The sequence below is a fragment of the Lagenorhynchus albirostris genome, chromosome 7 (genome assembly GCF_949774975.1).
Source record: "Lagenorhynchus albirostris chromosome 7, mLagAlb1.1, whole genome shotgun sequence".
In the NCBI taxonomy this organism is placed as follows: domain Eukaryota; kingdom Metazoa; phylum Chordata; class Mammalia; order Artiodactyla; family Delphinidae; genus Lagenorhynchus; species Lagenorhynchus albirostris.
The window spans coordinates 85,526,368-85,550,115 of NC_083101.1; the positions used below are offsets into that span (position 1 = coordinate 85,526,368).

At 42.8% G+C, this 23,748-nt stretch overlaps 1 protein-coding gene across 1 annotated transcript in view; it reads left to right on the forward strand.

The window, feature by feature from the left end:
* DAPK1 (death associated protein kinase 1) overlaps nt 1-23,748 on the forward strand; it is a 209,696-nt gene that overhangs the window by 85,841 nt on the left and 100,107 nt on the right. The window contains exon 3 of the mRNA XM_060155367.1: nt 18,790-19,011. Within this exon, the coding sequence (XP_060011350.1) occupies nt 18,790-19,011 (222 nt within the window). The remainder of the gene's footprint in view (nt 1-18,789; nt 19,012-23,748) is intronic.

Sequence of the window (23,748 nt, forward strand, 5' to 3'; positions counted from 1 at the left end):
TGTTTGTATAATTTGGAGATTAAACCTTTGTCCATTGATTCACTTGCAAATATTTTCTCCCATTCTGAGGGTTGTCTTTTCATCTTATTTGTAGTTTACTTTGCTGGGCAAAAGCTTTTAAGTTTCATTAGGTCCCATTTGTTTATTTTTGTTTTTATTTCCATTACTCTAGGAGGTGGATCAAAAGAGATCCTGTTGTAATTTATGTCAAAGAGTGTTCTTCCTATGTTTTCCTCTAAGACCTCTATCGTGTCCAGTCTTACATTTAGTTCTCTAATCCATTTTGAGTTTATTTTCCTGTATGGTGTTAGGGAGTGTTCTAATTTCATTCTTTTACATGTAGCTGTCCAGTTTTTGAAGCACCACTTATTGAAAAGACTGTCTTTTCTCCGTTGTATATTCTTACCTCCTTTATCAAAGATAAGGTAACCATATGTGCATGGGTAATCTCTGGGCTTTCTATCCTGACCCACCAATGTGTATTTTTCTGTCAGTACCATACTGTCTTGATTACTGTAGCTTTGTAGTATAGTCTGAAGTCAGGGAGCCTGATTCCTCCCACTCTGTTTTTCTTTCTCAAGATTACTTTGACTTTTTTGGGTCTTTGGTGTTTCCATACAAATCATGAAATTTTTTGTCCCAGTTCTCTGAAAAATGCTATTGGTAGTTTGATAGGGATTGCAATGAATCTGTAGATTGCTTTCAGTAGTAGAGTCATTTTAACAATGTTGATTCTTCCAATCCAAGAACATGGTATATCTCTCCATCTGTGGTATCATCTTTAATTTCTTTCATCAGTGTCTTATAGTTATCTGCATACAGGTCTTTTGTCTCCCTAGGTAGGTTTATTCCTAGGTATTTTACTCTTTTTGTTGCAATGGTAAATGGGAGTGTTTCCTCAATTTCTCTTTCAGATTCTTCATCATTAGTGTATAACAATGCAAGAGATTTCTGTGCATTAATTTTGTATCCTGCTACTTTACCAAATTCATTGATTAGCTCTGGTAGTTTTCTGGTAGCATCTTTAGGATTCTCTATGTATAGTGTCATGTCATCTGCAAACAGTGACAGTTTTATTTCTTCTTTTCTGATTTGGATTCCTTTTATTTCTTTTTCTTCTCTGATTGCTATGTCTAAAACTCCCAAAACTATGTTGAATAATAGTGGTAAGAGTGGACCACCTTGACTTATTCCTGATCTTAGGGTAAATGGTTTCAGTTTTTCACCATTGAGAATGGTGTTGGCTGTGGGTTTGTCATATATGGCCTTTATTATGTTGAGGTAAGTTTCCTCTATGCCTACTTTCTGGAGGGTTTTTATCATAAATCGGTGTTGAATTTTGTCAAAAGCTTTTTCTGCAACTATTGTCGTGATCATATGGTTTTCCTCCTTCAATTTGTTAATATGATGTATCACATTGATTGATTTACATATATTGAAGAATCCTTGCATTCCTGGGATAAACCCCACTTGATCATGGTGTATGATCCTTTTAATGTGCTGTTGGATTCTCTTTGCTAGTATTTTGTTGAGGATTTTTGCATCTATGTTCATCAGACATATTGGCCTGTAGTTTTCTTTCTTTGTGACATCTTTGTCTGCTTTTGGTATCAGGGTGATGGTGGCCTCGTAGAATGAGTTTGGGAGTGTTCCTCCCTCTGCTATATTTTGGAAGAGTTTGAGAAGGATGAGTGTTAACTCTTCTCTAAATGCTTGTTAGAATTCACCTGTGAAGCCATCTGATCCTGGACTTTTGTTTGTTGGAAGATTTTTAATCACAGTTTCAATTTCATTACTTGTGACTGCTCTGCTCATATTTTCTATTTCTTCCTGGTCTGTCTTGGAAGTTTATACCTTTCTAAGGATTTGTGCATTTCCTCCAGGTTGTCCATTTTATTGGCATAGAGTTGCTTGTAGTAGTCTCTTAGGGTATTTTGTATCTCAGTGGTGTCTGTTGTAACTTCTCCTTTTCATTTCTAATTTTATTGATTTGAGTCCTCTCCCTCCTTTTCTTGATTTGTCTAGTTAATGGTTTATCAATTTTGTTTATCTTCTTGAAGAACCAGCTTTTAGTTTTATTGATCTTTGCTATTGTTTTCTTTGTTTCTATTTCATTTATTTCTGCTCTGATCTTTATGATTTCTTTCCTTCCTCTAACTTTTGGTTTTGTTTGTTCTTCTTTCTCTAGTTCCTTTAGGTGTAAGGTTAGATTGTTTATTAGAGATTTTTCTTGTTTCTTGAGATAGGCTTGTATTGCTATAAACTTCCTTCTTAGAACTGCTTTTGCTGCATCCGATAGGTTTTGGATCATTGTGTTTTCGTTGTAACTGGTCTCTAGGTAATTTTTGATTTCCTCTTTGATTTCTTCAATGATCTCTTCGTTACTTAGTAACATTTTTTTGTTTGTTTGTTATTTTCGGTACGCGGGCCTCTCAGTGTTGTGGCCTCTCCCGTTGTGGAGCACAGGCTCCGGACGCACAGACTTAGCGGCCATGGCTCACGGGCCCATCCGCTCCGCGGCATGTGGGATCGTCCCAGACCGGGGCACGAACCCGTGTCCCGTGCATTGGCAGGCAGACTCTCAACCACTGCACCACCAGGGAAGCCTGAGTAACATATTTTTTAGCGTCCATGTGTTTGTGTTTTTTATGTTGTTTTCCCTGTAATTGATACCTAATCTCATAGCATTGTGGTCAGAAAGATGCTTGATATGATTTCAGTTTTCTTAAATTTACTGAGGCTAGATTTGTGACCCAAGATGTTATCTATCCTGGAGAATGTTCTGTGTGCACTTGAGAAGAAAGTGTAATCTGCTCTTTTTGGATGGAAGGTCCTATTAATATCAATTAAATCTAGCTGGTCTATTGTGTCATTTAAAACTTGTGTTTCCTTATTAAATTTCTGTTCTGATGATCTGTCCATTGGTGTTAAGCGAGGTGTTATAGTCCCCCAGTATTATTGTGTTACTGTCAATTTCCTCTTTTATAGCTGTTAGCAGTTGCCTAATGTATTGAGGTGCTCCTATGTTGGGTACATAATATTTAAAATTGTTATATCTTCTTTTTGGATTGATCACTTGATCATTAATTATGGAGTGTCCTTCCTTGTCTCTTGTAACATTCTGTATTTTAAAGTGTATTTTATCTGATATGAGTATTGCTACTCCAGCTTTCTTTTGATTTCCATTTGCATGGAATATCTTTTTCCATCCCCTCACTTTCAGTCTGTATGTGTCCCTAGGTCTGAAGTGGGTCTCTTGTAGACAGCATATATATGGGTCTTGTTTTTGTATCCATTCAGCAAGCCTGTGTCTTTTGGTTGGAGCTTTTAATCCATTCACGTTTAAGGTAATTATTGATATGTATGTTCCTATTACCATTTTCTTAATTGTTTTGGGTTTGTTTTTGCAGGTCCTTTTCTTCTTTTGTGTTTCCCACTTAGAGAAGTTCCTTTAGCATTTGTTGTAGAGCTGGTTTGGTGGTGCTGAATTCTCTTAGCTTTTGCTTGTCTGTAAAGCTTTTGATTTCTCTGTTGAATCTGAATGAGATCCTTGCTGGGTGGAGTAATCTTGGTTGTAGGTTCTTCCCTTTCATCACTTTAAGTATATCATGCCAGTCCCTTCTGGCTTGTAGAGTTTCTGCTGAGAAATCAGCTTTTAATGTTATGGGAGTTCCCTTGTATGTTATTTGTCATTTTTCCCTTGCTGCTTTCAATAATTTTTCTTTGTCTTTAATTGCTGTCAGTTTGACTACTATGTGTCTCAGCATGTTTCTCCTTGAGTTTATCTTGCCTGGGACTCTCTGCGCTTCCTGGACTTGGGTGGCTATTTTCTTTCCCATGTTAAGGCAGTTTTCTACTCTACCTCTTCAAATATTTTCTTGGGTCCTTTCTCTCTCTCTCTTCTCCTTCTGGGACCCCTATAATGTGAATGTTATTGCATTTAATGTTGTCCCAGAGGTCTCTTAGGCTGTCTTCATTTCTTTTCATTCTTTTTTCTCTATTCTGTTTCGTGGCAGTGAATTCCACCAGTCTGTCTTCCAGGTCACTTATCCATTCTTCTACCTCAGTTATTCTGCTGCTGATTGCTTCTAGTGTATTTTTCACTTCTGTTATTGTATTGTTCATCTCTGTTTGTTTGTTCTTTAATTTTTCTAGGTGTTTGTTCTTTAATTCTTCTAGATCTCTGTTAAACATTTCTTGTTTACAAGAAACATTTCACCATCATTATTCTGAATTCTTTTTCTGGAAAGTTGCCCATCTCCACTTCATTTAGTTGTGTTTCTGGGATTTTGTCTTGTTCCTTCATCTGGTACTTAGCCCTCTGCCTTTTTATCTTGTCTATCTCTCTGTGAATGTGTTTTTTTTTTCCTCACAGGCTGCAGGATTGTAGTCCTTCTTGCTTCTGATGTCTGTCCTCTGGTGGATAAGTCTATCTAAGAGCCTTGTGCAAGTTTCCTGATGGGAGGGACTGGTGGTGGGTAGAGCTGGGTGTTTCTGTGGTGGACAGAGCTCAGTAAAACTTTAATCTGCTTGTCTGCTGATGGGTGGGGCTGGGTTCCATCCCTGTTGGTTCTTTGGCCTGAGGCGACCCAACACTGGAGCCTAGCCGGCTCTTTGGTGGGGCTAATGGTGGACTGTGGGAGGACTCACGCCAAGGAGTACTTCCCAGAACTTCTGCTGCCAGTGTCCTTGTCCCCATGGTGAGCCACAGCCACCCCTGCCACCTCTGCAGGCGACCCTCCAACACTAGCAGGTAGGTCTGGTTCAGTCTTCTATAGGGTCACTGCTCCTTCCCCTGGGTCCTGATGCACACACTACTTTGTGTGTGCCCTCCAAGAGTGGAGTCTCTGTTTCCCCCAGTCCTGTAGAAGTCCTACAATCAAATCCCATTAGCGTTCAAAGTCTGTTTCTCTAGGAATTCCTCCTCCCGTTGCTGGACCTTCAAATTGGGAAGCGTGACGTGGGGCTCAGAACCTTCACTCCAGTGGGTGGACTTCCGTGGTATAAGTGTTTTTCAGTTAGTGAGTCACCCACCCAGCAGTTGTGGGATTTTATTTTATTGTGATTGCGCCCCTCCTACCATCTCATTTTGGCTTCTCCTTTGTCTTTGGATGTGGGGTATCTTTTTTGGTGAGTTCCAGTGTCTTCCTGTCAATGATTGTTCAACAGTTAGTTGTGATTCCAGTGCTCTTGCCAGAGGGAGTGAGTGCACATCCTTCCACTCCGCCATCTTAAACCAATCTCCCGGCTGGCCTTTTAAAGCTACTGTCAGCCCAGCTGGAGCTATTGACGGGAACACATCCACATGGCCTCTCCAAAGAGCTTGGGCTTCTCCCAGCATGGTGGCTCGGTTCCCAGAGGGAGCTCCAAAGAATGTGCATGCTGAGCAACCCAGGCAGAAACCCCAGAATCAACTCTGCCTCATTCTAGTGATCAAGCAACGCTCAGATTCCAGGGGACCAAGATGATGGGAGAGGCAGGGCCACACTGTGGAAGAGCACGTGAGATAGAAGATATGGCTGAGGCCGTGTTTACAAAATGCAATCTGCTTCCCATCACCTACCCACAGGCTAAAACTTCAGCATACAAACAACTCCACAAGATCCTTTAGGAACCAAGGGGGTAAAAATCAAATAGGTCCCACCCAAAATGAAAATAGCTTTGTTGAGTCCTAATGGGGAAAAAAAATGTAGAGACTTAACACTCAGATTTCAAAGATGTTGGAAAGAAAAATGCCAAGAAGAAATTAGGTGCTGCTTTTCAGCCTCTGAAATACTACCATCTTGGCTTCTTTGAGAAATCTGAAGCTGAGACAGCATACTAATTTTCATTCTTTACATGTGCTTGATGTGCTGCACTCACATGAGTGGCCTTTCATGTTGCCGTTGCCCTTGCACAGATGTGGAAACTGAGGCCGTTGCCCTTGCACAGATGTGGAAACTGAGGCTCAGCCAGTTCCCTGCTTTCCCATGTTGTTGGCAGAGTTGGGGCTGGCATTGCTCCACTCTGGGCAGGGCCATGATTGTGGGGATCCCTCATACCTCCCCCATCACTTCCTCCTCCCTCAGAAATATTATGCAGGCTCTTTCATGCCCCCCTGCCTCGGGTCACGCTCTTCCTGCTCTTGGAAGCGTCCCTCCAACACACACTTTCTTCCTCTCCTGGCTGGAGCCCAGCCTTCAGGACACAGCCTGGGCCTCCTGACCTCACCCTCTCGCCTGGAGTGGCCCTGAGTGGCTATGTCCTGTTTGTGGCCCTTTCCATATTATAGCGTTACATGCTTCTCCCTCCCTTATTCTATAAACCCTTTGGGGTTTGTATCCCCTGCCATAAATGTGAATTATTATCAAATGTTAACTCATCCTTGAAAAATCTTTTCTGTCACCTCACCTCTTATATAAGACCTGTAATTTCAGTATTCTAGCAGGATTTGAGTCAATGCCACTCTCAGAATGCAGTTCTTCAAGAAAAATAGATGACCCATAAACCAGCACTAAAATTTTGCCACGGGCTTGATATATGAATTCAAAAGTAAAAATTATTTTGTGTTAATTAAAAACCTTTTTGCAAATCTTGGGAGGAGGGGAGAGATGGAACTGATCAGCTGTTTGATTTAATCCAGATCTGTTTCCAGCATTAATGTGGGGAAGTCACAATCATAAATAGTTACCAAAAATAATTTTAACTGTCATATGCACTGGGTAGATACATATTTAAAATCAAAGAAAAAATTACACCCTGTTTTAGTCACTCTTTTTGAATCCGCACCCACCTTCCTTGGTGGGAGCTCGTTCAAATGTAGTGTCTGGATCAAGGTCGATGATGAAAATGTCAGGCCCTAGGGTAGGTACCAACCCATAATGTAGAAAAAATTGTCACTCCAGCCAGTTTGCTCTTCATTCTAAATGCAGCATTTTCTCTAACATTGTGTGTCCATCCAGTCTTTCCCCAAGTGAGAGCAAAACTGCCACAGAGAGATAAATTTGAAAACAAAACCTGGGGACTTCCCTGGTGGCGCAGTGGTTAAGAATTCGCCTGCCAGTGCAGGGGACACAGGTTCGATCCCTGGTCCAGGAATATCCCACATGCCGCAGAGCAACTAAGTGCCACAACTACTGAGCCTGCGCTCTAGGGCCCATGTGCCACAACTATGGAGCCCACGTGCTGCAACTACTGAAGCCCATACGCCTACAGCTTGTGTGCCACAAAAAGAGAAGCCACCGCAATAAGAAGCCCGCGCATCACAACAAAGGGTAGCACCCACTCGCAAACAGCAAACGAAGACCCAACCCAGCCAAAATAAAATAAGATAAAATAAAATAAAATCCTTACTGGATTAAACAAACTTCAACAGGTTTATTTATGTATGTATGTATGTATTATTTTTGGCTGCATGGGGTCTTAGTTGTGGCACGTGGGATCTTCATTGTGGTATGCAGGCTCTTTCGTTGCAGCACGTGGGCTCTTTGTTGCAGCGCACGGGCTTCTCTCTAGTTGTGGCATGTGGGTTTTCTCTCTCTAGTTGAGGTGCACTGGCTCAGTTGCCCTGCAGCATGTTGGATCTTAGTTTCCTGACCAGGGATCGTACCTGCGTCCCCTGCATTGGAAGGCTTTACCACTGGACCACTAGGGAAGTCCCACAATAAGTTTATTTTATTTATTTATTTTTTTTTTTGTGGTATGCGGGCCTCTCACTGTTGTGGCCTCTCCCGTTGCGGAGCACAGGCTCCAGACGCGCAGGCTCAGCGGCCATGGCCCACGGGCCCAGCCGCTCCGCGGCATGTGGGATCTTCCCGGACCGGGGCACGAACCCGTGTCCCCTGCATCGGCAGGCAGACTCTCAACCACTGCGCCACCAGGGAAGCCCAATAAGTTTATTTTTAATGAGCAGTGAAATATACACAAATGCTTCCCCAACTGTGTGTGATCCTTGTGTGCTGACCTTGAGAATGAACCTTCTGTGGTTCTTTCTTATTGTTAGTATCATGCTTCCTAAGCACACATACAAACAGGGTTCTCTTTTTATTGAAGAGCCCCTCTGAGCATGTTAAAGCCATGGTTTCAGCTAATTAAAACACTGTCTGAGTTTTCAGTGGGGAGGAGGAGGCTGCATTGCCCAAACTTACTTAACCACAAGGCCCCTCTCTTTGCCTTGCCCTCACAAAACTCTTTCCTGAATGATACTCCAGTCCTGTCTGTGACTTTACGGGAGTGGCTTGTATCTCAGACAAACTGGACACAAGCCCAGCACAGCAACTGTGCTCAGTGAATAGAGCTTTGGAGGCAAATGCACTTGAGTTTGAATTCATTTCTCAATTATGCAATTTACTTGCTGAATGATTTGGGGCAATTTTTAAAATCTCTTTGAGGCTTGGTTTTCTCATTGATAGAAGAGACAGTGATAATGTGAATCTCATAGTTGTGGTTATTAATAAGATAATACGTGTAAAATGCCTTGCATAGCATCCTGGATACAGTTCACTGAGTGACTACAAGGGTACTGTTTAAATTACATATATTGGTAAATTAGACAAAAAAAATCACATTGGAAATTAGGTTAGGTGTTTTTATATGAAGCTTTGCTCCTTTTAGCTAAAGTTTTTCTCTCTCTTTTTTTTTTTTGAGTTTATTTTTGTGTATGGTGTTAGGGAGTGTTCTAATTTCATTCTTTCACATGTAGCTGTCCAGTTTACCAAGCACCACTTATTGAAGAGACTGTCTTTTCTCCATTGTATATCCTTGCCTCCTTTGTCATAGATTAGTTGACCATAGGTGTGTGGGTTTTTCTCTGGGCATTCTATCCTGTTCCATTGATCTATATTTCTGTTTTTGTGCCAGTACCATACTGTCTTGATTACTGTAGCTTTGTAGTATAATCTGAAGCCAGGGAGTCTGATTCCTCCAGCTCCATTTTTTTCCATCAAGACTGCTTTGGCTATTCAGGGTATTTTGTGTTTCCATACAAATTTTAAGATTTTTTGTTCTAGCTCTGTAAAAAATGCCATTGGTAATTTAATAGGGATTGCATTTAATCTGTAGATGGTTTTGGGTAGTATAGTCATTTTCACAATATTAATTCTTCCAATCCAAGAACATGGTATATCTCTCCATCTGTGGTATCATCTTTAATTTCTTTCATCAGTGTCTTATAGTTTTCTGCATACAGGTCTTTTGTCTCCCTAGGTAGGTTTATTCCTAGGTATTTTATTCTTTTTGTTGCAGTGGTAAATGGGAGTGTTTCCTTAATTTCTCTTTCAGATTTTTCATCATTAGTGTATAACAATGCAAGAGATTTCTGTGCATTAATTTTGTATCCTGCAACTTTACCAAATTGATTGATTAGCTCTAGTAGTTTTCTGGTAACATCTTTAGGATTCTCTATGTATAGTATGTCATCTGCAAACAGTGAGAGTTTTACTTCTTCTTTTCCAATTTGTATTCCCTTTATTTCTTTTTCTTCCCTGACTGCCGTGGCTAGGACTTCCAAAACTATGTTGAATAATAGTAGTGAGAGTGGACATCCTTGTCTTATTCCTGATCATAGAGGAAATGCTTTCAGTTTTTCACCATTGAGAATGATGTTTGCTCTGGATTTGTCATATATGGCCTTTATTATGTTGAAGTAGGTTCCCTCTATGCCCACTTTCTGGAGAGTTTTTATCATAAATGGGTGTTGAATTTTGTAAAAAGCTTTTACTGCATCTATTGAGATGATCATATGGTTTTTATTCTTCAATCTGTTAATATGGTGTATCACATTGATTGATTTTCATATATTGAAGAATCCTTTCATCCCTGGGATAAATCCCACTTGATCATGGTGTATGATCCTTTTAATGTGTTGTTGGATTTTGTTTGTTAGTATTTTGTTGAGGTTTTTTGCATCTATATTCATCAGTGATAATGGTCTGTAGTTTTCTTTTTTTTGTAGTATCTTTGTCTGGTTTTGTTATCAGGGTGATGGTGGCCTCATAGAATGAGTTTGGAAGTTTTCCTTCCTCTGCAATTTTTTGGAAGAGTTTGAGAAGGCTGGGTATTAGCTCTTCTCTAAATGTTTGATAGAATTCACCTGTGAAGCCATCTGGTCCTGGACTTTTGTTTGTTGGAAGATTTTTAATCACAGTTTCAATTTCATTACTTTTGATTGGTCTGTTCATATTTTCTATTTCTTCCTGGTTCAGTCTTGGAAGGTTATACCTTTCTAAGAATGTGTCCATTTCTTCCAGGTTGTCCATTTTATTGCATTGAGTTGCTTGTAGTAGTCTCTTAGGATGCTTTGTATTTCTGCAGTCTGTTGTAACTTCTCCTTTTTCATTTCTAATTTTAATGATTTGAGTCCTTTCCCTCTTTTTCTTGATTTGTCTAGCTAATGGTTTATCAATTTTGTTTATCTCCTCAGAGAACCAGCTTTTGGTTTTATTGATCTTTACTATTGTTTTCTTTGTTTCTATTTCATTTATTTTTGCTCTGATCTTTATGATTTCTTTCCTTCAACTAACTTTGGGTTTTGTTTGTTCTTCTTTCTCTAGTTCCTTTAGGTGTAATGTTAGATCGTTTATTTGAGATGTTTGTTGTTTCTTGAGGTAGGATTGTATTGCTATCAACTTCCCTCTTAGAACTGCTTTTGCTGCATCCCATAGGTTTTGGATCTTCGTGTTTTCATTGTCATTTGTCTCTAGGTATTTTTTGATTTCCTCTTTGATTTCTTGGTTATTTAGTAACATATTGTTTAGCCTCCATGTGTTTGTGTTTTTTACGGTTTTTTTTCCCTGTAATTGATACCTAATCTCATAGCATTGTGGTCAGAAAAGATTCTTGATAATGATTTCAATTTTCTTAAATTTACTGAGGCTTGATTTGTGACCTAAGATGTGATCTATCCTGGAGAATGTTCTGTGTGCACTTGAGAAGAAAGTGTAATCTGCTGTTTTTGGATGGAACGTCCTACAAATATCAATTAAATCTATCTGCTTTATTGTGTCATTTAAAGCTTGTGTTTCCTTATTAATTTTCTGTTTGGATGATCTGTCCATTGGTGTTAAGAGAGGTGTTAAAGTCCCCCAGTATTATTGTGTTACTGTCAATTTCCTCTTTTATAGCTGTTAGCAGTTGCCTAATGTATTGAGGTGCTCCTATGTTGGGTGCATAATATTTGTAATTGTTATATCTTCTTCTTGGGTTGATCACCTGATCATTAATTATGGAGTGTCCTTCCTTGTCTCTTGTAACATTCTGTACTTTAAAGTGTATTTTATCTGATATGAGTATTGCTACTCCAGCTTTCTTTTGATTTCCAATTGCATGGAATATCTTTTTCCATCCCCTCACTTTCAGTCTGTATGTGTCCCTAGGTCTGAAGTGGGTCTCTTGTAGACAGCATATATATGGGTCTTATTTTTGTATCCATTCAGCAAGCCTGTGTCTTTTGGTTGGAGCATTTAATCCATTCATGTTTAAGGTACTTATTGATATGTATGTTCTATTACCATTTTCTTAATTGTTTTGGGTTTGTTTTTGCAGGTCCTTTTCTTCTCTTGTGTTTCCCCCTTAGAGAAGTTCCTTTAGCATTTGTTGTAGAGCTGGTTTGGTGGTGCTGAATTCTCTTAGTTTTTGCTTGTCTGTAAAGCTTTTGATTTCTCTGTTGAATCTGAATGAGATCCTTGCTGGGTAGAGTAATCTTGGTTGTAGGTTCTTCCCTTTCATCACTTTAAGTATATTATGCCAGTCCCTTCTGGGTTGTAGAGTGTCTGCTGAGAAATCAGCTGTTAACCTTATGGGAGTTCCCTTGTATGTTTTTTGTTGTTCTTCCCTTGCTGCTTTCAATAATTTTTCTTTCTTTTCTTTTTTTTCAAGATGTTGGGGGTAGGAGTTTAGTCATTTATTTATTTATTTTTGCTGTGTTGGGTCTTCGTTTCTGTGTGAGGGCTTTCTCTAGTTGTAGCAAGCGGGGGCCACTCTTCGTTGTGGTGCTCAGGCCTCTCAGTATCGCGGCCTCTCTTGTTGCAGAGCACAGGCTCCAGACGCACAGGCTCAGTAGTTGTGGCTCACGGGCCTAGTTGCTCCGTGGCATGTGGGATCTTCCCAGACCAGGGCTCAAACCCGTGTCCCCTGCATTAGCAGGCAGATTCTCAACCACTGCACAACCAGGGAAGCCCAATAATTTTTCTTTGTCTTCAATTTTTGCCAATTTGATTACTATGTGTCTCCGTGTGTTTCTCCTTGGGTTTATCTTGCCTGGGACTCTCTGCGCTTCCTGGACTTGGGTGGATATTTCCTTTCCCATGTTAGGGAAGTTTTTGAGTATAATCTCTTGAAATATTTTCTCAGGTCCTTTCTCTCTCTCTTCTCCTTCTGGGACTCCTATAATGCAAACGTTGTTGCGTTTAATGTTGTCCCAGAGGTCTCTTAGGCTGTCTTCATTTCTTTTCATTCTTTTCTCTTTATTCTGTTCTGCAGCAGTGAATTCCACCATTCTGTCTTCCAGGTCACTAATCCGTTCTTCTGCCTCAGTTATTCTGCTATTGATTCCTTCTAGTGTATTTTTCATTTCAGTTATTGTATTGTTCATCTCTGTTTGTTTGTTCTTTAATTTTTCTAGATTTTTGTTAAACATTTCTTGCATCTTCTCGATCTTTGCCTCCATTCTTTTTCCGAGGTGCTGTATCATCTTCACTATTATTATTCTGAATTCTTTTTCTGGAAGATTGCCTATCTCCATTTCATTTAGTTGTTTTTCTGGGGTTTTATCTTGTTCCTACATCTGGCACATAGCCCTCTGCCTTTTCACCTTGTCTATCTTTCTGTGAACGTGGTTTTTGTTCCACAGGATGCAGGATTGTAGTTTTTCTTGCTTCTGCTGTCTGCCCTCTAAGTTTTTCTCTTTTTAATAAAATTTGTGATTATGTATAAAACACATTTTTTTAAGTAGGTAATTCTTTAATGCAAGGGTGGGTCTCCTTCTTTTTATACTCATTTGACCAGTAGAGCTTAATAAATGTTTATTACATTGAAGTGAAAGTTTTCATTTTAAAATGAGTGTGGCTGTCTGTACCTAGTGCAGCAAACTGTCAGTTATTAAATGACGGAATGTTAGTCGAGTTTTTTAAAATGACACACAGTTAATTCTCATTGTGGTATGTTCTATAAATTCATCACAAACACTGAATTAATGGATACTGAACCATTGGTTCTGGAGGACATACAGGGTTAGGTACCGGTGAGCCTCTGGTCACATTTTCATCCACAGATCAATGCATAACCTTGTTTGATGTGTGTTTCTTTTTAAAGGTACCTTATTTAATATATATCGTTGATTCACTAACAGTGAACTCACAGCCAGCACCGCTTATCTAGCACACGTTTTCTCTGTAAGGTGCACCATAACGTCCATGCTTCTGGACGGCACGTCAAAGCCATGTTTAGGGACCATTTTAAATAGTGAAACCACAAACAAAAAACACAAAATTCAATTTAAAAAAAAAACCCAAAACAAAACAAAAAACCGTGGCACTAAACAGACTGTAAAGTGGACACTGTTTACAGTGTGAGAGCTGAAAAAGGAAGGCAGAGTGTGGCCTTGCCCGAGCTCAGCTGGGAGCATGCACATCTGGCTATTCAAATCCACAAATGACCACAAAAGTACTGCGAGTATTGATTTTTTCGTTTAAAAATAAATTTTAGGGAGTAAGTGAATTCACAAATATGGATCCCACAAAAATTGAGGGTAGCCTGTACTCTGTTTTGTCAAGTTTAAATGATAATATACAGTGAGTTTTTGCTTTCTAGTGAGGAAGGTACATTCCCCATCCACGGAACGGTCACCACAGCCTGTGTGGGCGTCATTCACTGAGGAGCCTCGTGTGTTTGTCACGGGAGGGGGGCTGGAGGGACAAGCAGTCCCCCAAGTGGGCAGCAGTGGTGGCCTGGCTTCTCTGTGTGTGCTTACTCTCCTCCTGCCCAGAGCTCACCCTGGAAGCTGGAGCAGGATGTTGCTCTGGGAGCCCACAATTTAAAAGCCCTTGCCACAAAAATCCCAAGCAAATTGTCTTTCAACTGGGGGGGGGGGGGATGTTGGAGAAGAGGACTTTCCCCCAGTGTGGCCAAATGCAGGGTGGAATGTGGGCGCGAGGGAGACGGGGGCCAGGTGCCCAGGCAGGGAAGGATGGCAGCAGCAGTTAACCAACAGCCCAACTGGAATTAGTCCTCGCAAAGCAAATCACTGTGTTAGAGAAGAATGTCTTCTCTGAGGAGTCTGTCCTCAGCCTGCTGGTCGCCTGAGGAGGTGGCCCTGTGGAAATGCCCGACGAGCATCACCGAGTCACACCAAGCCCCTCCCTGTGGGCCTTGCATGTGGCTCAGCTGGGACTCCATCCTCGTCCCAGGCGCTGAGTGCAGCCAACTTCAGGGACCAGGAGTCCTGAGCAGCTCCTCTCCCTCGGGGTGGCGCAGTGAGAAGAAGGGGGATAGGACGCTGTGTTGGAAGGCTGGAGTCAGCCTCCAGATTTAGCAGCAGTTTTACATACTTTAACAGAGTATCGCCCTGCTGTGTGTGTGTTTTGTGTTGCTTTTCCATTTAGGGGTTCTTCCCCCAGGCAGTCCTGAGAGGTGACATTTTGCGGGTAAATACTGCAGCGCTTTGAGATTTGAGCAACCGTGAGCTAATGACAATAACTCCGGTTTGGGGGACTTCCCTGATGGCACAGTGGTTAAGAATCTGCCTGCCAATGCAGGGGCACGGGTTTGAGTCCTGGTCCGGGAAGGTCCCACAGGCCACGGAGCAACTAAGCCTGTGTGCCACAACTACTGAGCCTGCACTCTAGAGCCCGTGAGCCACAACTACTGAGCCTGCGTGCCACAACTACTGAAGCCCACATGCCTAGAGCCCGTGCTCCACAGCAAGAGAAGCCACCGCAGTGAGAAGCACGTGCACTGCAAAGAAGAGTAGCCCCCACTCGCCGCAACTAGAGAAAGCCTGCACGCAGCAATGAAGACCCAATGCAGCCAAAAACTAAATTAAAAAAAAAACAAAAAATCCTCCAGTTTTGGAAGAAAATGGCTCACAGTTACTGAAGATTTACTATTGCCAGGAACTGTTCTAACCACTTGACCCATCTTAGCTCATTTATCCCTGCTCCCTCCATCCCAACAACCCTCCCAGGTAGGCACTCTATTGTACCCACTTTACAGGTAAGGAAAGTGAGGCAGAGTGGTTAAGTAGGTTAAGTTAGCCCACAGGTACGCAGCTACTAGGCTTTAAAATACAGGCAGTGTGAGCCCCTCGCGGCTCCACGGCTCTATGGAATTACAGTGAGGCAGCTTCAGTTTAGCACCTCTGGTTTTTAGGGTTATAGATTCGGAATTCAAGAGCAGGACATCAGCATTGTGCATGGGCTCCTGGCGGGGCTCTGCACCAAGGGCCTCGGGGATAGAAGATGCACCCGACAGCCCTCAGTCCTGAAGGGATTACGGTCTTGGGAGGGGTGGAAATGGGCAAGAAACAGGAAACAGCAGGTACCACAGAGGGGTATGAGGTTCCCTGTGGACTCAGAGGTGGAGCACTGGTTGGAGCAAAGGAGTGGGGAGGCAGATTGTTCAAGAATTGGCAATAAATAAGGAAAAGTGTCTTTAAAGAGAGCATTGAGATAAGTCTAAAAGGTGTTTTCCAAAATTGTTCTACACCCTCGTCTGACCCTCTGCAGCCAGGGTTATTCAGAGCACTAGCGCGCTGCCGTGGGGCACTAGAATCACATCCTCTCCTGCGCGGGGGCCTTTCCCACCTGCTGGCCCCTCCTCTCCCACCAGCACCCCTCATGTGGGGACCCTGAAGTGTGAGTGGGGGATCAATGATTTGGTGAGGGGATGGGTTCCAGATGTTTTCGCTGCAAACCTGGGCAACATGGTCAGCTTAGATCTGTGCACACACTACTGGCCTCAACACATAGGACGTTCAGAACCATGCCTGAACCCAGCCCTTAGGGTTGGGAGGCCTGATGCTCTCACTTCCCATAATTAAAAGCATCAAAGGGCAACGTGAAGGGTTTTCCTGGTGGCGCAGTGGTTGAGAATCCGCCTGCCAGTGCAGGGGACACGGCTTCGAGCCCTGGTCCGGGAAGATCCCATATGCCGCGGAGCAACTAAGCCCGTGGGCCATAACTACTGAGCCTGTGCTCTAGAGCCCGCGAGCCACAACTTCTGAGCCCGGGTGCCTAGAGCCCGCGCTCCGCAACAGGAGAAGCCACTGCAATGAGAAGCCCGCACACCTCAATGAAGAATAGCCCCCGCTCGCCGCAACTAGAGAAAGCCTGCGCGTAGCAACGAAGACCCAATGCAGCCATAAATAAATAATTTTTTTTTTAAAGTTGAGCTTAAAAAAAAAAAGAATGTCCAAAACTTTAAAAAAAAAAAGGTCAGCATGGAACATTTGGCAGTGAAAACACATTCGGAATAGTCTTTGAGTTTAGGCTTGCATTCAGCAGGCTTTTGGCTCTTTGCTTTTGTTTTTTAAAGCAGTGATTCAAACCACTGAGTTTGCCTTGAGTCTTCCTTTACAGCCCCCGAGACAAGTGTCTGTGACTGCAAGATATGTGCAAGGCCCAGCTCCTGGAAGCATGGGTTGCTATGGGTTGGGGGTCCTGGGCTGGCCTGGGGCCCCTTGAGAGCACTCAGTGGGGACATGGTACTGTCTTTGAGAGGAGAGGGGATACAAGCACCACTTCACTGGCCTCTGTAAAGCAGTAACTAACTTTGTTTTGTATTCAGGCTGTTTTTCCTCTTTCCTCCATAAGCCCCATCTCTGCTGCTCACCTCCCACCCCCCCACCAGAGAGAAAGCCCAGTTCTTCACTCCCCAAAGAAATCAGGAAATGGTTGTAATAAAGTCATAACAGATCCCATGACTCTAAGGTTGTGAGTTTACGGGCAATAGGTGCTAGGGTTCCGATGTGATTTATTCTTCAGCTTCTTGGCTATCCTGCTGCAGGGGGAAAGATGGTGTTAGTAAGCTGTCATGCAAAAAAATTGACGCTGCTGTAAAAATAATCCTTCATTATGTATTTTTTCTTCACTGGCCTCCCGCTGCCAAAGTAAATGAGTAACGTTTTAAAGTATCGATTCTTTAACATCAAAATATTAATCTTAATTTGATTTTTCTATCTCCCTTTTGTCTTCATGTGAGGAGAATAAAGCTAGCTAGAAATAACTGTGATAATTCTCCACATAGCAGTTCCCTAGAAGGTGCCAAGAAATAGACAGGTCCTGTGATGGGTGGATGGGCCCTGGGCACTAGGGTGTTAGGGAGGAAGTGAAGGTGCCGCCATTGACACAGGAAGCATCCTTCCATTACTTTCAGGGTAGCCTACTTGCTTCTCAAGATTTCAGCTGCTTACATAGTCACTTTACTATATTTTGTCAAGCTCTGTTATTATATTCTTTTATATGTGGATAGGAGACTCTGGTTGCTTGCTGTCGAATTTAGGATGCTTTCCTCTGCAAGAAATAAAAAACCCAAATCAAACTGGTTTTAGTGGTAAAGGGAATTTTATTGGCTTACGTTGCTGAATAATCTAAAGGCAGATAACTTCAGGCTAAGGTTGATCCAGCCATTCCACAGTGTTACTGCAGTGTTACTGGTTTCTTTCCTTTTACCAGCTTTGCCTCTACTTTAGATCAAGAGTGGTCATAAGATGACTGGCAGCAGTTTTGGGGGGTCAAAGTGTCTCAGAAAAAATCTTTGTCTCACATTCTCCAAAAGGTCTCATTTAGGTCATGTGACTTATCAGTCCCTGAAGTGTGAACAAAATATACACAGGCAGACTCAGAGACATCACAGGTTCAGTTCCAGACCACGGCAATGCAGCAAATATTACAATAAAGTGAGTCACAGGCATTTTTTGGTTTCTCAATGCATATAAAAGGTACGTTTATACTATACTGTAGTCTGTTAGGTGTGCAATAACATTTTATCTAAAACAAAACAATGTAGATACCTTAGTTAAAAAATAATTTATTGCCAAAAAGTGCTAACAATCATCTGAGCCTTCAGCAAGTTGTAATCTTTCTTCAGGGATAACATCAAAGGTCACTGATCACAGATAACTATAACAAATATAACAATAATCAAAAAGTTTGAAATATTGCAAGAATTACCAAAATGTGACACAGACACAAAATGAGCAAATGCTGTTGGAAAAATGGAGCCAACAGACTTACTCAATACTGGGTTACCAGAAACCTTCAAATTGTAAAAATATCTGTGAAGCACGATAAAATGAGGTATACCTGTATTGTTTGTTGTTGTTTTGAGCGTTTCAGTTGACAAATATTGGTGCTAGAAATATGTCATTGAAGGCAGGGCCCTATATATTTTTCTGTTGGTCCCGATCCCTTGCTTTCCTAGACATACAGGATAAGAACAAGGAAATGAGGTCAGACAGGAGGGAGCTCCTTCCTGTGGCCCCTGAATCTGAAATGGGGGAGATGGAGGAGAGCAGAGAAACGGGGGCATATTACCAATTAATAACATTTAATTCAAGAAAATAAATTTTTGTTCTTTGCAACAATGTTCATAAAGAGACAGGCTTAATGGAACTGAAATATAGAAGAGATTTCTCTGGTGAATTTGTTAATTTCCCACAATTTGGACTTTCCTATTTGTAATCCTGTTGTCCTCCCCCCGCCGCCCCCCCCCCACAACACCACCGGCATGGGGCCACATCCTTGCCCAAACCTGGGTTTTAGTGAACAATAAAGGATGTATAAATGACCTGGGACCTCTTCTGCCTTCTCTCTTCAGTGGGCAGTTTGCAGTCGTGAAGAAATGCCGTGAGAAAAGCACCGGTCTACAGTATGCCGCCAAATTCATCAAGAAGAGGAGGACCAAATCCAGCCGGCGGGGCGTGAGCCGTGAGGATATCGAGAGGGAGGTCAGCATCCTGAAGGAGATCCAGCACCCCAACGTCATCACCCTGCACGAGGTTTATGAGAACAAGACGGATGTCATCCTGATCCTGGAACTGTGAGTGCTGTGGCTGGGCGGGGAGGAGGGTGGGCTGCAGGCTTCCCGGCAGCTGGACAGCGCAGTGACCAGCCCCGGAGCCTCGTCAGGGATTGACTTGGCTTTGCCAAGTTCGAGAACTGCAGTGGGTGGTGCGCTGTGAGGCCGGCTGCAGTTATCTGGAGTAATTCTGCAGCAGCTTCCGTTGATGGGGTCCCACTTGATCTGCAGGCGGGTCCCCAATCTTGGGGTTCTTCCTCGTTTGTCTTGAGGTCGTCTGCGTTTTGAGTTTCATGTTAAGCTTTAGGCTTACGTTCTTCCCTCCTGTCATGCTGTTCCTCTGCCTCCCCTCTGTTTTCCTACTTCTCTTTTTCTCTTTCTTTCTCTATTCTCTTCCCTCTGTCTTACCACACCCCATTTTTAACTGTTGGAACTGTCAACACTCATATGAAAGGGTAAAAGTGAACCAGAATCACTCAGGGTGAGTGATTGTTTTTAAAGCATTTTACTGATTTTCTCAGGCACACCCTGCCCATCGGATGTTATTGTGGGAAACTGTAGCGTGATGTTCTGTGACGCGTCCCCCTGTCCCTGGCCCTCTGCCTGAGGGCCCCACTCCTGGTCATGAGTCCAGCAACATGGGCTGGCTGGAGAGGAGAGGAGAGGAAGTCATCAAGAACACGCCACTGGGAGTGTCTCTGGGCTGTTCGGATGGAGGATACACATTAGTACCCTGAGGGCAGAGGGAGGGATGGATGGAGCAATCCTGGGTGGTTCTTAGTGAACCACCCATTTCCTGGAGCCTCGAATTAAGATGTGTCCTTCTGCCAGCCCAGCAGCTCCCCCTATGTGCAGATCTCTTAGGGCTAAGAGGTGATTTTTGAGACCAGGGGAGATGGAAGTGAAGGGAGGTATACAGAGGAAGCCCAGCCTTGGGGGCACTGCACTATGGGGACCTGCGCTTTGCTGTCACAAGGGCCTGGGGTGCCCACTGCCTCTTGCCTCACCATTGGGTTCTGGGCACATACCTTTATGCGTCTGAGCAACAACCTTCTTAACTATAAATTGGGGTCAATAATACCTACCTCAAAAGGGTTTTGAGGAGATAAATGAGATGAGAACGTAAACATGTCTGGCTCATGGATGTGTTTAATACATGTTTCTGGGAAGTTCTCAACCTCTGCACTAGTGACATATTGGGCTGCATAATCCTTTGTTCAGGGGGCCATCCTGTGTGTTGTAGGATGTTTAGCAACATCTCTGGCTTCTACCCACCAGATAGCATCCTCTTCCCTAGCTGTCACAGCTAAAAATGCCTCCAGACACTTCCACATATCCCCTGGGGGGCAGATTCTTTTCTCCCCCTACCCGCCTCCCCATCCCCCCACCCCCTCCTTGAGAACCACTGCTTTAAAGGAAGAGCAGGGTTTTAAGGGCACGGAGGATTAAGGGGGCCTGCTCAGGGTTCAGCAAAGAAAAGACAGGAATCAGAGTGTAATCCTTGCTATGGCTTTATATGGTGACTTGGAAACCAGACAGAACCAAGATCAAAATCCAGGGCAAATCCTTTACCATCTATCTCTAAGCCTAAATTTCCTCCCTTAAGGCTGTTGTCAGAGACCATGAATGCAAAGTTCCTGGGAAAGAAATTATGTAGATCACAACTGTTTTGCGTTTTCAGAGAATTACCAGGTCACGCGTAGTAAGTCAAGAATATAATTTGCTCCCTTTGTATATCAGAATGTACAAATGATGCCGGGGAGTTACTGCCACCTGCATGTGTATATTCTGGATTCAGCTTCTGTTGACTGACTCCCAGTTCGTAGGTATTTTCCACTAGGTGCATTTATCCTGTGCATAGAATGGATAACATACAGATTTTTTTTACCACTTGATTTAAATTTTTTTTTAATTATTATACAGTAAATTTGATGTTGGGGGAGGGTTGTGTAATTCTATGAAAGTTGACACATGTATAGATTTGTGTAACCACCACCCAAATCAGGATTCAGAATAGTCCTGTTGCCCCCAAAACTCCCTTGTACTCTCCCCTTCTAGTCACACCCACCTTCTTCCCTCTACTCTCTGGCAATCACTGAGCCATTCTCTATTACTGTAGTTTTGTCTTTTCAAAAATTATATAAGTAGGATTATAAAGTATTCAATCTTTTGAGACCGACTTCTTTCACTCAACATAATGCTTTTGAGATTTGTGCATGAGTCGTTTGCTCCTTTTTATTGCTGAATAGTATTCCCTTGTGTGGTGTTTGTTTATCTACTCACCCATTGAAGGACATTTGGGTTGTTTCTAATATTTGGTGATCGTGCATACAGCTACCATAAACAGTCATGTGTGTGAACATAAGTTTTCATTTCTTTGGGGTAAATAACACTGAGTGGGTTTGCTGGGCCATGTGGTAAGTGTACATCTAACTCTACGAGCAGTTGCCAAACTGTGTTCTAAAGTGGCCTCACCACTTTACAGCCCTTCCAGCAATGAATGAACGTTCCAGTTGCTCCATCAGCCCTTTGTATTGTCAATATTTGTCTCTAATTGTAGCCATGCTGTTAGGTGGATAGTGGCGCACAGCTTTACACAGTTCATTATGTGGAGACCTTGAATAAAAGTTGAGGGGCTTCCCTGGTGGCGCAGTGGTTGAGAGTCCGCCTGCCAATGCAGGGGACGCGGGTTCGTGCCCCGGTCCGGGAAGATCCCACATGCCGTGGAGCGGCTGGGCCCGTGAGCCATGGCCGCTGAACCTGTGTGTCCGGAGCCTGTGCTCCGCAACGGGAGAGGCCACAACAGTGAGAGGCCCGTGTACCGCAAAAAAAGAAAAAAAAAAAAGTTGAGTGAGCTCACAAAGAGCAGCTCTTAGGTGGAAGAAGCAGGAGGAATCTTAGAAGATGGCCCCTCCCCCACAGGGTCAGATGCATGTTTGTCTTCCCTGGGTATTTGCTCCTTACAGATTCCAGCATTCCCTGTGAGCTGATTGTCCTAGCCTTTTCACCCACCGGGTATGTGGGGAGTAGTGATGGTTACTTTTATGTGTCAATTGATTGTGCCACAGGGTGTCCCAACATTTGGTTAAACATTATTCTGGGTTGTGTCTTGAGGGTGTTTCTGGATGAGGTTAACATTTGAATCGTAGACTTAGTAAAGCAGATTGCCCTCCCCAATGGGGGTGGGCCTCATCTAATCAGTTGAGGTTCCACATGGAACATAAAAGCTCACCTTACCCTGAATAAAAAGGAATTCCTCCTACCTGACGGCCTTCAAGCAGGGACATTGGCTTTTTCCTGTCTTCAGACTGAAACTGATACATTGGCCCCACTGGGTCACCAGCTGGGTTCAGTGGACTCCCCTTGCAGGTCTTGGGACTTGTCAGCCTCCATGATTGCATGCGCCAGTTTCTTAAAATAAATCTCTTTCTCTCTTTATATCTGTACATCCTTTTGGTTCTGTTTCTCTGGAGAACCCTGACTCATACAGTGGTACCAAAGGCTAAGGAGGGAAAGTGCACCCTTGTTTTCATATCACAAGTCTGTCCCATTTTATATCTATATTTACTTTGCCATGAAGAGGTGTTTTCATTTTTAATAGACTATTCAAAATATTAGGTCTGCCCAGGAGAAAGAGTCATCTTTGCCTTTGAGAAAATTATTGTTGTTGTAAATTCTAACAGCTTTAAAGGAAGATTTAGTCATCAGTGACATATTCCATCTCTTCTTTCCTTTCTTAAGAATGCTGGGATACAGTGGTGGTTAAGGAGAGAATAAAATGTAAGAGTTTGTCAGAAAATAGCCCTATGACCTAATAGTGGCCCCTTGTCTGTATCCTCTGGTTCAGAAATCTTTAAGTGGATATATTTTTTTGATTTTTTTGCTTTGGGATGAACTCCATGGCAATAGAGCTTCCTTCAGGCTTACTAATGAAGCTTGCTCCCTTATTGAAACTTCCCTCATTGAAGCCTGTTTCCACGTAGATGTGTGAGTTCTCACTCCCACATCTGGCCCTGTCCTTACCACTGAGACAGAGACCCCAAACTGCCACTCCATGCACTATTTCATGAGCTGCCCCTAATGATCTGGGCGAGATACAGAAATGATATCTTTTCCGTTCTTTGTACAGAAGCTACTTGGTGTCTGTGTTAAAGGCACAGTTGTCAAATCCTACTCCAGGATTTGACTTAAAATTTCTGTAAGCCCTGAAAGTAGTTTTTAAGAATGCTATTTCCCCCACATGCTTCTCTGGAAAAGAATCTTTCCACACCTTATCTGCTATTGCAGCTCAGCAGAGCGTATACACCAAGGAAACAAACCTGATGTCTCAAAATCACAATTCCATGTCCTCCACATCCCATTGTTCCATAATGAAGTCATACAAAAATCTCTTTGTTCTGTTACAGCTCACCCGTGCATTGTCACATGGGCAAGCCACTACAAAACTTTGATCTTCAGTGCATGAGTCATTTCATAGCTTGCCCTGTTACCTGGTGAAAAATGAAGCCAAACAGAGTCAGTGCTAATCAGAGACACTGGCTTCTAGAATTCTGTTCCTAAACTTGGTGCTCAGAAACAGCTAAGTATTTCAAGCTGTGGATAATTTAGGTTCCCTCTCCCCAGACATGGGTCAAACCCAAATGCCTTTAGGGGCTGGACAGGTGATGTAAGTGAGTGAGGTTGGTCTACACAAAGCCTCAGAATCAGGGAGGCATCAGGGAATGGTGGGGACTGTGGCTAACTGAACCCTCAGCCACT